The sequence below is a fragment of the Artemia franciscana genome, chromosome 10 (assembly GCF_032884065.1).
Source record: "Artemia franciscana chromosome 10, ASM3288406v1, whole genome shotgun sequence".
Taxonomy (NCBI): Eukaryota; Metazoa; Arthropoda; class Branchiopoda; order Anostraca; family Artemiidae; genus Artemia; species Artemia franciscana.
In genome coordinates this window covers 49,459,821-49,476,743 of record NC_088872.1, presented here as the reverse complement: position 1 = coordinate 49,476,743, position 16,923 = coordinate 49,459,821, and the positions used below count along the sequence as shown (strand labels likewise).

The 16,923-nt window shown below is 34.2% G+C and overlaps 1 protein-coding gene across 1 annotated transcript in view; it reads right to left on the bottom strand.

Moving 5' to 3' along the window:
* Positions 1-72: 72 nt before the first annotated feature.
* LOC136032311 (transcription factor A, mitochondrial-like) overlaps positions 73-16,923 on the bottom strand; it is a 45,313-nt gene continuing 28,462 nt past the window's right edge. The window contains exons 4-5 of the mRNA XM_065712610.1: positions 13,753-13,884; positions 73-280 (exon numbers count right to left, since the gene is read on the bottom strand). Coding sequence (XP_065568682.1) covers positions 161-280; positions 13,753-13,884 — 252 coding nt within the window. The 3' untranslated portion in view covers positions 73-160. The remainder of the gene's footprint in view (positions 281-13,752; positions 13,885-16,923) is intronic.

The following is a 16,923-nucleotide window of genomic DNA, read 5'->3' as shown; positions in this document are numbered from 1 at the left end:
TAAGGTCTTTGGGAATTCCTTACACTTAGCATTATTATCCAAAAGGATTACCTAATATACTCACAAAACCAATAAGATACAAAAACAAATTTGCTTCCTAAAAATTAAAAAAATTGAGAACTTTTCAAATATGACATCACATAAATTGAATATAACAATGTCAGCTTTCACTATCCTTGAGATATGAGGGTATCGGCATGGGCTCTAATGGTGCACGTATCACTGGAACTTCCTCATATGTTTCTTTTATAACTTCCAATATTGATATGAGAACTGGCTCCTAGAAATTAATTGAATGAGGAAAGACAATTTACAGATTGATCCAAAGAGTATGGGCATAACTTATAAGAGTGAGAACTGACGCTAGAGCAAAACAAAACGATCAACGCTACCTACTGTTTAGGCAAAACTCAACTTTTTTTAGTGTAATAACAAGAAAAATTAATCTAATTAGCGTGATTGTTAAAATTAGGGTACAGACAGGAATAGGATTACAGAGCTTGGAAAAAAGCCAATTGTCACTAGACGCTAGATGGTGCTGATAGTTTTTTTTGTCGACACTAGCACCAGTTCCGACTCTTAATAAGCTACACTCACGCTTAGCATTGAAAAAGTTTATAAGACGCATAAAATGCTCATACAGACATAGAGAGCTATGCTGCCTTTTTTACAACTCGAGTAACTTACAAATCATCAAAACGCTAAAGCTCAATATTATTTACAGTTCGTGGTAACGAACTGTAAGTAAGGAGCAACCCGGCTCAATAGTAGCCGAAACTCTAAAAAAACGGAATTTTCATGCAATAGATACATCAAAAGAATAAAATTTTTATGCTGATTTCAAATGTTTAAGTTTCGTCAAAATTAGTCTTACCCATCAAAAGTTAAGAGCCTGAGAATATTTGCCTCATTTTCAAAAAAGGCACACTCTAAAAGTTATAGAATATTAACGAAAACCACACCATCAGATTCAGCGTATCAGAGAACCCTACTGTCGATGTTTCAAGCTCCTGTCTGCAAAAATGTGGAATTTTGTATTTTTTTTTGCCAGAAGAAAGATCATGGCTGCGTGTTTATTTATTTTATTTTTTTTTACAGGGGTGATCGTATCGACTCCGTGGTCCTAGAATATTGCGAGGAACAAAAATTAAAAGTTCTAGTGTTCTTTTTAAGTGACCAAAATAATTGGAGGGCGACTAGGCCCCCTCCCATGCTCACTTTTTCCACAAAGTCACCAGATCAAAATTTTGAGACAGCCATTTTGTTCAACATAGTCGAAAAATCTAATTACTAAGTTTTTGAGGATGACTTGATCCCCAACAGTCCCCGGGGGAAGAGCTGCAAGTTGTGGACTTTGCTAATTGTTTACATATAGTATTAGTTATTAGGAAATATACAGACGTCTTCAGGGGGGGGGGGATTTTTGCTGGTGGAGGGAGGGGGGTTCGGAGGGAGAAAGTTACGTGAGAGCATCTTTCCATGGAGGAATTTTTCATGGGGCTAGAAAATTTTCCGTGAAGGGGGCAACGAATTTCCCAGCATTATTTAAAAATGACCAGAAATTAATAAAAACAAGGTTTTTCAACTGAAAGTAAGTAACAACGTTAAAGCTAAAAAGAACAGAAAATATTATGTATTTAAGAGGGGTTGGCAGTTTCCTCTCCACAATGGCTCGGTCTTACGCTACATTTTTTTTTAACTTTTAAAATATGTTATTATTCTAATTAAACAGCCTTTGTGATTAAAGAGTTATTCTTAAATAATTGGAGCAAAAATCAAACTTCGGCTATTATAAGGTTATCATTAGTTAAAAAAAGTAAAATTAATATTCAAATTTCTATTTAATTATTCATGTACGATGAGCAATCTTCAAAATCTGCATGAATTCAAAAACGTTCAGAAATTCAATAAAAAAAGAAAGTTTTTTAACTGAAAGTAAGAAGCGATATTAAAACTTAAAAGGAACAGAAATTTTTCCGTATATGAAAGGGGCTGTACCCTCCTCAACGCTCACTCTTCACGCTAAAGTTTTTGATAGTTTTAATAAGTAGAGCTTTGAGAAAGAGTAAGTTTTAGCTTAAATAGTGGGGCATTGAGGAGGGGACAGCCCCTACCTGTATGGAATAATTTCTGTTCGTTTTAAGTTTCAATGTCGCTCCTTACTTTCACTTACAAAACTTGTTTTTTAGTGTAATTTTATCAAAAAGCCAGTAAAATCCTGTTTTTATCAGTACAACTACGACTCAAAAATGACACTCGGGCCTCAGAAGCATCAGCACTCGTTAATAAATAATACAGGGGTACAGATTTTTATTAGAAATTCAAAATCCAGAACCTTCTAAGAACCATAATTTCTTCCAAGAAGGATTGGTCATTTAATAATGATAGTATATCATATGTTAATGTAATATAATATAACGAGTTATATATTATTTATTTGTTTTTCATTTATAAATCCTTCCTTATTAAAAATAGCATGTCAACAATCTATAAATTAACATACATGATAAATTATCGATTTTTTTCACCTATAAATATTTAAAATTAAATCCTTTTGAGGAAACTGCATAATGAACTGAGTAGTATTGGGGCTATATATGTATAGTCGAAAGGGGTTATATATTCGATTCAAGGGGTTATATATATGAATCTAGTTCCAAAAGATTAATTAAGAGACATACGTTTACAGCAGTATGCAGCGATATCTCGGCTTGTGCCTTGTATTTTTACTTGATTGGATTTTATTTAAATACGAGTTTCCTTTCGTTTTTCTCTTTATTTATTGTATAGATTTTGTGTGTTGTCTCTGTTTTTTTCGCCACTTGTTTAAACTACTTTGTACATATACATATATATATATATATATATATATATATATATATATATATATATATATATATATATATATATATATATATATATATATACATATATATATATTAGATTTTTTAGATTAGATTAATTTATTGCAAAAACATGTATACAAAACATTTTGCTGCACCTGCTAAGAAAGCCCCGAGGGGCTTGTTGGCAGCAGGTGGCAGTCATCTCTACTCTACATATTACTACATACAAAGATTCTACTTATGACACCCACGCATTATTACTATACTTTTGCATCATTACTATACTATTCTTTTGCAAGGAAGAATCTCTTAACAACAGCCTTGAAGGAAGCCAAATGACTCGAATTTCTTATTTCAATTGGAATAATATCCCATACAGAGGGGGCAAAATTTCTAATCACGAAAGAAGCTCTAGCCGTATTTCTAAATGGGTGTACCGGATTTGATGCCCCTCGTGTATCGTGGCTATGAAGATCACAATTAATGGAGAAAAAATTTTCGAAAGAAGAGGGAAGTATATTATTAATTAATTTATATGTGAAAATACTAACTTGGTAGTCTCTTGTTTTTGAAATATCAAAAAGTTGATTCTTAGTATAAAGTTCATTAATATTATGAGTAAATAAAGTTTTAGGTGATAAGAGTTTAACGGCTTTATTTTGGATTTTTTTATAACATGATACAAAATTACTAGCCCATAAAGAGCAACCATAGCAAATAAACGGGTGAAAAATAGCAAAATAAAGTAACCGAAGAAATTTATAGGATACTAGGTTTTTAACTCGGCGAAGCACACCCAGAGATCTGGACAACTTTGAAGCTATAATATTTGAATGTGTTTTCCATGATAGATTTTCATCAATCATAAAACCTAAATACTTTGTTACCTTTACTCTTTTTATTTGATTTCCGTTTATTATTAATTCTAAATTAGTTTCGATACTAGATATCCGAGAAAATAGAATGTAGTTAGTTTTATTATAATTTAATGTCAAAAGATTGAAATCTGCCCACTCAATAAACTCGGTCATTGCCTTTATCATTTTATCAAAAAGTAGATCAACTGATGGAGCAGCTACAAGTAAAAGAGTATCGTCTGCAAAAAGGATTATACCAGCCTCTGACAAATAATACTTAATCCGATCTATAAATATTAAAAATAAAAGAGGACCTAGTATAGAGCCCTGGGGTTCTCCGCAAGTTATCGTACTAGCTTCAGAAGTAAAACACCCATTCACCACAACCTGCTTTCGGTCACTTAAATAAGATTCAAACCAAGACAAGCTCTTTCCGGTAACACCGATTTTTTCCAGCTCAAGTAATAACTGTTTATGGTCAATCGTGTCAAAAGCCTTTTTCAAATCCAGGAATAAAGCAGCTGGAATCAGACCCGCTTCAAACGACGTATTTACCCAGTCAACAAATTCAATGGTTGCCATTTCTGTGGACATTTTTTTTCTAAAACCAAATTGAGTATTTATAAGAATTGTATTATTTTCAACGTAATCAGTTAGCCTGGATCCTATCACCTTTTCATATATTTTTGAAAAAAAAGGGAGGATAGAAATGGGTCTTTTGTTTTAAGGGTCGTCTCTCTTACCTCCTTTGTGCAATGGTATTATTTAAGCCACCTTCAAAACTTCCGGGAAAATTCCCTTTTCCATAGACTTATTAATCAAATTACATACAATTGGTGTATAACTGATTTAACTGATTTAGCAATCTTAAGAGAAATCCCGTCTACGCCACTTGAGTTTGATTGGATTCTACTGATAATTGTACTCACTTCACTTATGCTACAAGCATTAAAAACCAGCTGATTTTCTACTGGAATTTCCGACTGAACTATTTTGGGAGGCCGCTTAATTCTTTTCCGAGCATCGTCACAAAGTTTCGCTCCCTCACTAGAAAAATAATCACATAAATAATTCGCAACATCATTTGGGGTAGTCAAATTCCCCCTCTCTGTTTGTAATTTATTAATAACTTCTATTTTACCCTTTTGACCCAGGAGTGAATTTACTGTTTTCCATGTTTTTTTCATATCACATTTATGCTTCATAAATTCATTTTGTAAATACATTTTTTCAGCTTTCCGTTTTAATCCGTTTAAAGTGTTCCGGTAATTTTTAAACTGCTGAAAATTAATGACAGATGGTTCACCTAGGTATATTTTATACAATTCATTTTTCCGACTTATAGAATTTAGAATGCCCTGTGTAATCCATGGTTTCTTTGGGAATTTCGTACTACCTCTTTTAAGTCTTCTTAGAGGACACGTATCATTCAATATCTTTGTAAATATTGCAACAAAAATATCATACGCAACCGACGGGTTATCTTCTTCAAAAACTGGAGTAAAATCTGCATCATCCATTTCTCTCTCAAATTTTTTTAAATTATCATTTCTTAAATCACGAAAATATGTTTTATTTATTTGACCACTCTTATTTATAATCCTGTAAGATTTTTTATTTTACTAAGAAGAAAAAGATGGTCGGATCCATCCGTGAGTAGAACATCAGCATACGAACTTTCAAGCAGCTTTCCATCCACAAATATATTATCGATAAGAGTCGCAGACTTATCAGTTGCTCGTGTAGGAATAGTTACCAGGGGGTACTGGAATGATGAAATCATAGAGTTAAGAAAATCTAGGCGGCTTGTACTTTTAAGGAGGTCAATATTGAAATCCCCCATTACTACTTTATATTTATGAGCATTACTAAATTTCTCCATTAAATGCTCCATTTCCTCAATAAAAACATCCTCATTAAATGACGGTGTCTTATAAACTAAACCAACAACTACATTTTGATCAGATTTATCTTCTATTTCAATAAAAAGAGTCTCAAGTCTTCCTTCAAGCCAAAGTGAGAGATCCTTCCTTACCCAATACGAAACTCCTTCCTTTGTCAACAAAGCCAGACCGCCTCGCTCCATAACCTGTCGTTCTTTTCTTTCACTAACATATCCTGGAAACTGGAAATCCCACACTGAAAAATTATCCCTATTCGATACAAACGTCTCACATAGTCCTATTACTAACGGTGTTTCTTGCATATCACTTAATATGTTACACAGTGTAGGGTACGCAGTCCTAAGGCCTTGGCAATTCCAAAATGCAAAAATAGTATCTTCTTTGACCGACCATTTCTTCAGCGACTGACTATCCAAAAAATTACTAGCTTTCATTGCTTGAGTATTATTTCCTTAACTTAAACTATCATTTGCAATAGGGGTGGATAATAATTGGTCAACAGACAGCCGATTACTTTCTAAGTCTGAAAGCCTGTCGGTCATACTAATCATGATAATACTCTAGTATACTCAATAGTGCGAACTCTTTGATATCTTAATGACGAAACAAACAAAAAAGTTTTTGACACGAGATTAGCGAAACAAATATTCGGCTTCCAGATGTGAAGCCGAATATTTGGATTTTGTTTAGAATTAAAAGTTTGTTTATTTATTTTTGACCCTTGTCTTATTTAAAATATTACAACCGTTTTTTCTATTTTCATTCGCTTAAATTCGTAAATTAAAAGTCAGTGTCGTCTATGAAATTATTAAAATTGAAAGCTTTGGCCCAAAAACTGCTACTTTTTCCAATTTTTTCAGACTTCTATTAGGAAAAATCGGAAATTAAAAATTAAAAATATAAATTGTTCAACTATCACCCAAGGAAAGGGAAAATCTGGCCTTGTATTTTTTTTTTATATTGACACATGGAGGATAGTGAACTTTACGAAACTACTTATAAACATTCAAAACACAGTTTTCAGATGACAATAACTTTCATATCTCGATATTTATCATGACAATTCTTGGACCAAAACAAAGAAATCAAAAATCCAGATAAAAAATGTACAGATGATATATATATATATATATATATATATATATATATATATTCGAGTGGGGATTTCTTTTTTTTCATCTTCAAACTACTTCTGTCTTCTCTTTATCTCAATGACATTAAAAAAGGTTGCCATCTAGCTATCCTATGCAATGCCACGTTACTTTCATAATCAAATTACTATTATTAAAATCATAAGAAATAAATATCGTTATAGACACGAGCAGAGCTAGGACTTTTTTTTCTAGGGATATGGCTACCAGAAGTCAAGGGAGGAAAAGAGGTTGGGGTTAGAAGTCATCTTAAGCATTTAACACTTTAATAGTCTCCATTCATGCATAGTATCAAACTATTTCAAACGTAAAAAGCAGAGGTATTTTTCAGCAGATTAGATTGTGGAGTATTCACGTGAATGACCGTATCCAGGATTTTTTTTTTCAAGGGGAAGATTGGGCAAAAGGATTTATTCCAGGGGGGGGGGGTACAAAAAACCCATCAAAAATTTGTTCACATTCATTTTTGTCCCGTATTACGAGTCGGAGAAACATTTCAGGGGGGGGGTGGCCCCTGGCATTTGCTAGAAAATTTAGCATGGAAAAATAAATATTCTAGCAATTTCAGAATTAGGGAAACTAAAGTTTTTTGACAACATGGAAAAGGTTTGGAAGGATATGACGGCAAGTCTGCAACGTAGATTAGAATACTGGAAGATATATCAGAGGTCAAGGGTGGCTTTGAAGCCCAGGCACTTCCAAAGGCAGAGAAAAATTTGTTAAATGTTCCCCAAAGGAATTGCCTGTAATACTATACTAAAGACAAACTATAAGAATTGTTTGAGGTTCGTGTTTGACTAACCGTACACCAAACAATAAGCTGTAGAAAAAACGTGGTTCTTTCCAACTTCTTGGGACAATAATGAGATAAAGGTTAAATAAGCTAGGCCAAGCTTGACAGACGAAGGATGACAGATCGTAAAAGATTGCACCGTATTTTATGTAATTATACTATTAAGCCTATTGTAAATCAATTCTGTGCTTAATTTTTTTTTGTCTACAGTTTCATTGATGTATTTTATACAATCCTCAATTTTGAGGAAAATAAACTAATAAAGGCATTTTCCGGCGAATTACATTGAGCAGTGCTTAAAAGTTTCCGGCATATATGGCACGGGTAATGAAAGATTCTGGCAAATTCAGGTAAATCCATATTTAGGGAATCTAAAGCTATTTGAAAAACAGAAAAAAAGTTTGGAAGAATAGGAAGGTAAGTCTGGGGCCTAAGATTAGAAAACTGGAAGAAACAGTACTGACATGGGTTAAATGTGGCTCTGACACATGGAAACTTCTAAAGGTGGAGGAAGATTGTTTCCCAGGCAAATTGTCGAAAAATAGTTTGAGATACTCCGTTTGACTAATCATATATCTAACAATAGGCTGTAAGAAACATGTATTCTGATCCGGCTTTTCGGGACTATAATGAAACAAAGATTAAAATAGCTAGGCCAATCTTGAAAGAGGAAGGAAGATCATCTATCTAGGGCTGAGAAAAAAAAACAAGTTGCCGCCAAATACGATTGGAAGAGGCCACAAGAAACAATTTAATTAGAACTGGGATTTAATGAGAGGAGGAGGCAAAGTTTTCAGGTTTGAATAGACTAAATGAACAAAGAGCGTGCAGAGCTGTGTTGACCTCAGGCGACTTAGTGCTGCAGAGAGCTGTTAGCATCAGGAGTTAGCAGAATTTTAAACCACATTTCACAGCAGAATTAAACACCTCTCTGCTAGAATTCTAAAAGATGTACAAACCATAAATTTTAGAAGACAACAAATTAACCCATGCATATTTAAATTAATAGCACTTTTGGAAGTCTAGATTACAATTATTTCTAGTTTTTTAGTGAGAGCGTGACATTTCAACTGAAGTTCCAGGAATTACTGTTATTGCAGAAAATTTATTGTTTAGCAAACTTTCTTATTCTACAAAAAGTCACTATCTCTTGATTTTCAGCAGATTTTATTGCTGTTAGTGTTAAATGATGAACAAACCTTGAATTATGGGTGATGACAAGTAAAACAATCTTCATTCAAAGCCAAGTACTCTAAGATTTCATAAATAATTTTGCATTAAAAACTTCTAATGATTATAGAGGATGACCAGTAAAATAATTTTTATCTAAAGTTTAAGTACTTTTCAAAGTTGTTAAGTAATTTCAAATCATAAATTCTAAATAATGTAGAAATCATGGATTGTAGAGGATAAAAAGTAAAAGTAAAAATAATTTTTCAATAACTCAAATTTTGTTCAGTTGAAAAGTCTAAATACTTTCCGTAGTTTCCTGATTATTTTTTGTTTGTTTTTCTTCTTCTTTTTATTTTTTTTTTTTTACAAAGAACGCACGATTTTGACGAAAAATCTAGGAATCATCTTAAGTCTGAAAATTTAATATGTATACTAATTCTTGATCCTGGGGAAAATAATAACTAGTCTACAAGTCTATTATAAATCTAAATGAATGTTATTATAATTGGAAGATTTCTAGAGATTACCGCATTTGGTATCAATAAATAAATAATACTGAAACAACTAATACCAAAATCCACAAATAAAAACTGAAAAAGTGCAAAGCATCCACTTGCAATTTCGATCATGTTGATCTTTGCCCTATGACAGCCTGTGCCGACAAGTCTTGCAGTTTTGCTGATAGTGTTGGTAATTTATTATTAATTATTATGCTAATTATTATTTAACTAATTAGAGTCTTTTAATTATTTTGACCGTTTGTCTCGTTTTAGGCATGATCCAGTATTTTTGGATTTTAGCATGCCAAGCCATAGCCAGACGCTGCTCCAAGCAATAATCCCAAACCCGAGCCGGAGCCAAGGACTTGACTATACAAGGGGGCAACAGCAGAGTCTAAGAAACTCGCCCTTTCGATTTTCCTCCATCAAATGGCAACCAATTTTTCCATATGGAAAACCATCAAATGACAAGGATAGAAAACCATCAAATGACATTTTCCTCCATCAAATGGCAACCAAGTTTTCCATATGGAAAACCATCAAATGACCATCATAATGGCAACCATCAAATGACAAGTTTTCCATATGGACATTACATTACTGGATCCCTTCTTTGCAGTCACCGTGGGTCAGACAAACTCTGCTAATCTCAGGTTCCGTTTGCAATTCTCCTTCTTCCTCTTTCCCCACCACCCCCTACCCCAATCCCTTGAAATTTCCTTCCCAAAATGTCAACCTACTGCGTTGTAGGTTCGTAACAACTAACTTCGTAACAGGTTTTGTGGCATTAGAAGAAACTGGCCTTGCAGAATCGAACACGAGGAAACAAGCTGCCCAAGGACTAAGGTAAAAACCAAGGTAAATGAATACTCTTCTAATGTTATTGTTCAGCATATTTTTTGTATATTAATGCGGAAAGTTTAAATACAGGTAACATTATTGATCTGGAGAATTTAGCTAATGTAAAGCTTAGTAGTAGCGGTAACAGATACGCAAAATCAGGATCTACTTGGTTTTTCTGGTTATAATAAAGTAATAAAGCTGCGCCCAGATGACCACTGGCTTTTAAGATAGAGGTAACTGCACTTGATGATTATGACGATATTCTTTGGGTATTTGCTATTTGTGTTTTTTATTATACCCCAGGGAAAGATGTCAGTTCTCAAAAAGTTTTTCGGAAAAACTTCAATTAAACGCTGACTACGAAGTGGGTAAATACCTCAAGGGTGGCACATTCCTGCTTGGTAACGCTAACAAACCACGCATAGATTCTTTGGGAGCAGGATTAGGTCTAAAAGAGTGAGTTAATTGCCCAACAACAAAAGCTGAAAAGACTCTGGGCCGCATAGCTACTAACATATCTTAGTTCCATAAGAAACCATCATCAGCCCCCCCCCCCCCCAGTAGGAGGCAGCTACAACTTCACCCTCGATCTGCACCTGCACCTACGCCATTGTTTGGTCTCGGTAATTGGATCACGACTGAAAACTGGGACTGCATAAATTCTATGGAAAATGACCACTGCTTTTCATGAAGATTTTTTCGGAATTTCTGTTTCTATTCTACCATTTCTATTTTTCAAAAAAAGCAACAAACATTTTTCAGCAGATCATCCAGACGTTAAAATATAAATCAAATCAGAAAAATGAGACATCTTTAGAGGAAAAAACACAAGGATGCGACTACCCAGAAGAATAAAATTAGACGAGTTACCCTTCAGGAAGCACTAGGGTGCTACCAGGGCCGTAATTTGCAATGGGACAGGAGGGAGGCAACTGTACCTCCCATACGTTGCCCCCGCGACCCCAGTTTGACCCTCTCCCCAAGCTGAAATTTAGTTTCTTCAAAAATTTTTGTCAAAACTAAGACAAGCGTGCGCAATTCAAGCATCTACAGAAAGGGGCAGTTTTTTTTAGTATATCTTTACCTTTATGGTACTATACAGCTCATTTTTCAGTTTTCATTATCATTTTCACTTGATCTAGAAAAATTGGATCCTAATTTGCCCCCCCCCCCACCAGGGAAATTGACAAAATTACGCGAGTGGATACTACCGAAAGAAAGCTTTCAATTATTGGATTCAAAGTCTAGACAGTTGTAAAAGCAAATGACAGACAAAACACAAAATGGACTGAATTTTGGCTGTGATGATCGAGGTAAAGAAACTCCACATCGCCTAAACATTCAACTGGCAGCGATTGTCTAGTTACTCCCCCCACTAAACTCGAAGCATTATTTAGCTCCATCTCCAAATTGTATGGATTACCCAATCATAACGGAACATGAAGTTCTCCTCAAATTGCAGAAAATGCAGAGGACCAGCATTACACCACTCGATATTCTAGTATGGAGATATCGCTATTGATATCCACCCGATATCGATTGTATGTACCCGATATCGATACCAGATTGTATGGACTACCCAATCATCATGGAATCTGAAGTTACACTCAAATTGAAGAAACCACTGAGGACCAGTACTATACCACTCGATATTCTAGTATGGAGATATCGCTATCGATATCCACCCGATGTCGATTGTATGTACCCGATATCGATAAAAGATTGTATGGATTACCCAATCATCATGGAATCTGAAGTTACCCTCAAATTGAAGAAACCACTGAGGACCAGTATTACACCACTCGATATTCCCCTTGACCTCAGAGTTTTCCTGAATTTTTGAGTGCTCTGTTAACTTTAATATTCAATAAGATCACGAGATCAGGCTAGTACACGCAAAACTGGAAAAAGTGATTCATAACCTCTATCCCCAGAATTTTACAGGTGTGCACCCTGTCACGATGACTCCTATTTTTTAGCAAGATATATGAAAGTTTCATCGCTGGGTGGCTGAAAACTTTTATTCTGGATAAAATGCACCTTAAACAATTAAGGATTCTTCCGAAAAGTTCAAAACACCATTGTTTAGTAAGTTTTCTTAATAATAATTTAAAGTATCTAGATGAACCAGATCGGTGGGTCAACCCCAATGTACATGACCTAAAGAAAACATTCGATTTGGGCTGACATAGTACCCTTATTGGCAAGCTATTGAAAATTTTTAATGATGATGTATATTTGGTAAGAATAGTTGAAAATTTTCTTTCAGGTAGAAGTAAAACAACTAAGCACAATTCAGTCCATTTTGACCTCCCAGCCAATCTACAGTAGAGTTCCACAGGGAACAATATAGGCCCTCTACTTTTATTGGTTATGGGAAATGAGTTGCCAAATGATGAGTCGGATTGCTTTAAATTAGTTGATGATTTATCAGTGCGGGAGATCTGTTAAAAGAGTTTTTCAAGTGACGCAGATAGAAGCATGGCGGGTTTGTCACGCCAAGCAGAGGAGGGCAAAATGGTCATCAATCGTAAAAAAATCGCTCGTATTGTTTTTCTTATCTGAGGCACAACTCACCTCTTGCATAACTGAATGTTTCAGGTTGCAGGATCCAGGCATCAACTTTTAGGAATATATCTCATAGGAACCTTAAGCGGGATAAACAGACACAGGAGATGATCAAACGGGCAAAACTGGGTATCCTATCTTTAAAACTCCTTGTCCCAACTCCCAGTTATTGCGTATTTCCTTTACGTTTATCCGACCGCTTGTAGAATATGCTTGTCCCGTCTTTAATTATGACCTGACTTCAGATCGGAAGGACCACGTGGAAAGAATTCATTACCGAGCTCTCATGGTAGTTTCTGAATTCCCCAAAGTCCCTCATTACTCCTCTTAAAACAATCTTCACTTACAACTATTTCGGTACGCCATGGTGGATTTGGCATATATATTTTGGCAAATCAACGGCTTTGGGAAATCCTTCCACCTGAGCATCTCCTTTTGCGCCACCGGCTCTCACCATAAGTATCTGAACCGCTAACTAAAATCAAGCTGCTAACAGCATGACGTATACGTTACGCAAATAGTTTCGTTCACTCGTTCGTCAAGGTTTTAATGCTACACTCATTCGTCAATAATTCTACATATTGTTCCGTTTTAATTCCGTTTCTGCATTATAGTTCCGTTTCTACATTATAGTTCAGTTTCTACATTAGTTCCTACATAGAGTTCCGTTTCTACATTATAGTTTCCGTTTCTACATTATAGTTCCATTTTAGTTAATTATTCTTTTTATTCGTTGTAGAATTTTGAAGGTTTCCTTTTAAATTTGAACTTGGATTAATTTTAATTTTCAGAAAGTCGGATATTCAAATGTTTTAAGGTTTACTTTGACTATGTTTTGTGTTATTTCGATTTTGCACATAAATTTGTATGACGATGGCTATGGCTGTCATTATCATATGTTTAGTGCCTTACCTTCTATCGTGAAGAGAACTGCCACTGATGGGCATGACCGTGTAAGGCATTTGACAATAAAATGCGCTTGAGTACAATAGCCTCAAACGACCTATAATATTGATTATTATATGTTATAAATTGTGATATTAATCATTATGATACCGTCCTGAAAGTATTAATTTTAATACTAACAATTATAAACTACCAGTGTAAAAAAACTTACTATTCTAATTTTCCATGCTTCGTACTGTTTATCGTATTCGATTTTCATCTCCAAATATCGTCGGCTATATTCCTTCTTCTTTTCTTCAGGGAGTGCGCGGTAATCATCTACCGAATCCTTCATGGCTCCACCCTAAATAAAAAAAAGAAAAGAAAAAAAAGAGAGAGAGAAAAAAGAAGAAAACAAACAGATCCATATGCTTAGGCCACTAACAAATAAAATAAAGATAAAAACAGAAGCATGTCATCTTTCGCAAAAATAAGAAAAAAGAGAGGAAAGTAAGAATAAATGTAGAGCTAAGTGTTACTTTTAGAAACTTTGAATCTAAACTATTTAGATATTTAACAATCTAATGAACAGAATCCAACAAAAATAGATCAAGTTAGATCTAAATTCAAGTAAAATGAGAAATTCCTCCAGTGCTACTTGGCACACAGCCAATTCACAGACGTTTCATCAGAATTTATTTAGTTTATGAGCCTCTTCCCCCTTGATCCAACGACAGCTGGGATTGAACCCCAATAGGTCCAAACAGATGGGCTTGGCCAATAGGGCCGGGCAGAGGTCAATCTATTGTACAACTGCAAGTCAAGATTAGATATACTACAAAATATGACAGATAACAAAATAAGATTAAAGATAGAATGGATTAGAATTATTGACCTTGATCTAAAAAAAACAAAAATTTGCATAAATAATGTTGATAATGTGATATTGTTGAGGCAACTCAAGAGCCTCAGTTCCACTTCTACTATACCTGGTAGAAGTCAAAAGCCTAATACCTGTCTCAACTTAATTTCCATTGATCTCCAAAAAGGATTTGACCTTGTATATCAGATTATATTAGTCCAGAAACTTCTCACTGAATTCAACATTGACTTTTCCCGGTGAAATTCGTTGCCTCTTTCTTATCAAATATATCACAGGTAGTCAAATACCAGAACCATTAATCCACTCCCCTTCCTGTTCACAAGGGAATACCTCAAGGTGCTCTTCTAGGTTCCCTTCTTTTTTTTTCAATTATGATCAACAGTCTCGCTAAGGAATTCCCGACAGATGAATATTTGTTGATGACCTCACGGTTGCTCAAAACTATTATAGCAATTTCAAGAGTAACCCTTTCAGTATCATCAATGCCATTACTAATGATGCCTTGGAATTAGATACGAGAGTAATCCCTTCTTCATCCAGGATACTACTAATTCAATTCCTTGAAAAAACCCTCCTTTTCCTTAATGCCTCCTGTAATTTCTGGATTTTCTTTGAAAATACTTGGTGTCATAATTTCTTCTACTCAAAAATGGGATATTAATGATATTATCCCCAAAGCTGATGCACTTATCTCCTTCCTTAATCTTCTGAATAAATTACCCACCCAAACTTCACCCAAGCCGGGCCGTCCCTCAGCCTGTTCCTATCTTGTCCTTTATTCGGACCTTTAATTCAAGATACGAAAAAACATTAGTCCCTTTTATTACGGATATTTGTTATTTGTTTTATGTTCAAACATATCCTTCTTTTTATGGTTTTATTGACCCTTTCTAATTTCCATGTTTTATTTGTTTTAATTTTTTGACACGACATGGCCCATAAATATAGATATACATTTTTTAAGTTTTATTGATTTGTTTGTAGTTGTTTTTTTTTGACAATTTCAATGGAATGAGAATACCTTATTTTGATAGTTTTATGCATATGATTAGTTTTTGAAACCTTTTTGATGTTATACTGTTTTGTTTTTTTTTATTCCAAAAAACGAATTCAGCCCAACCAAGCCGTGCTTGTGATTGTTTTATTTATTTGGATCTTATAGTTATATTTATAGTTAGTTATTACACTTAGTTATATTATAACTATAGTTATATTATACCTATAGTTGTATGTTTATAACTATATTTATACAGTTATATTAAATACAGTCCTTGTCTTTTCGACCTTATCTTATAGTATAAGAATAAAAAACCTGCATAAGTGAGATGTTTGAATATCATATCCCAACTGTAATTTGGGGGTACCCAACGGGTACCCAACTTTTCTTCACAATCAACACTTTTTATGCAGTTTTTACGGTTAGTCGCGTCTTCCTAAGAAAGTATGCATTCTTAATATTATGCAAATGCTTTGAAGGCAATACATCCATTTAAATTTCATGACGTTGTCAAGAAGGAAAACACAAGTTTGTCTTTTAAATTCTAGGCTCCAACGTGAGTAATGGCTCTTTTTCAAAAGGAAAAAACAATTTTTCCTTAAATTCAAGGCTCAAACGTGTGTAATGGCTCTTTTTCAAACGGAAAAACACAATTTTTCTTTTTAAATTCTAGCTCCAACGTGCGCAATGGCTCTTTTTCAAAAGGAAAACACAATATTTTCTTTTAAATTCTAGGCTCCAACGTGCGTAATGGCTCTTTTTAAAGAAGAAAAACACAATTTTTCCTTCTAAATTCTAGGCTCCAACGTGAGCAATGGCTCTTTCAAGAAGAAAACACGATTTTTCCTTTTAAATTCAAGGCTCTAACGTGAGCAATGGCTATTTTTCATTAAGGAAAATCCCATTTTTTCTTTTAAATTCTAGGCTCCATCGTGAGCAATGGCTCTTTTTTAAGAAGGAAAACCTAATTTATTTTTTTAAATTCTAGGCTCCAACGTGAGCGATGGCTCTTTTTCAAGAAGGAAAACACAATTTTTTCTTTTAAATTCTAGGCTCCAGCATGCGCAATGGCTCTTTTTCAAAAGGAAAACACAATTTTTTCCTTAAATTCTAGGCTCCAACGTGTGTAATGAATCTTTTTCAAACAGAAAAACACAATTTTTCCTTTTAAATTCTAGGCTCCAACGTGAGCAATGGCTCTTTTTCATGAGGGAAAGTCCCATTTTTTTTTCTTTTAAATTCTAGGCTCCAACGTGCGCAATGGCTCTTTTTCAAAAAGGAAAACACATTTTTTTTTCTAGGCTCCAACGTGAGAAATGGCTCTTTTTGAAGAAGGAAAACCCAATTTTTTATTTTAAATTCTAGGTTCCAACTTGAGTAATAGCTCTTTTTCAAGAAGAAAAATCGAATTTTTTTCTTTTAAATTCTAGACTCCAACGTCATCAATGGCTTATTTTAAGAAGGAAAACCCAATTTTTTCTTTTAAATTTTAGGCTCCAATATGCGAATTGCCTCTTTTTTAA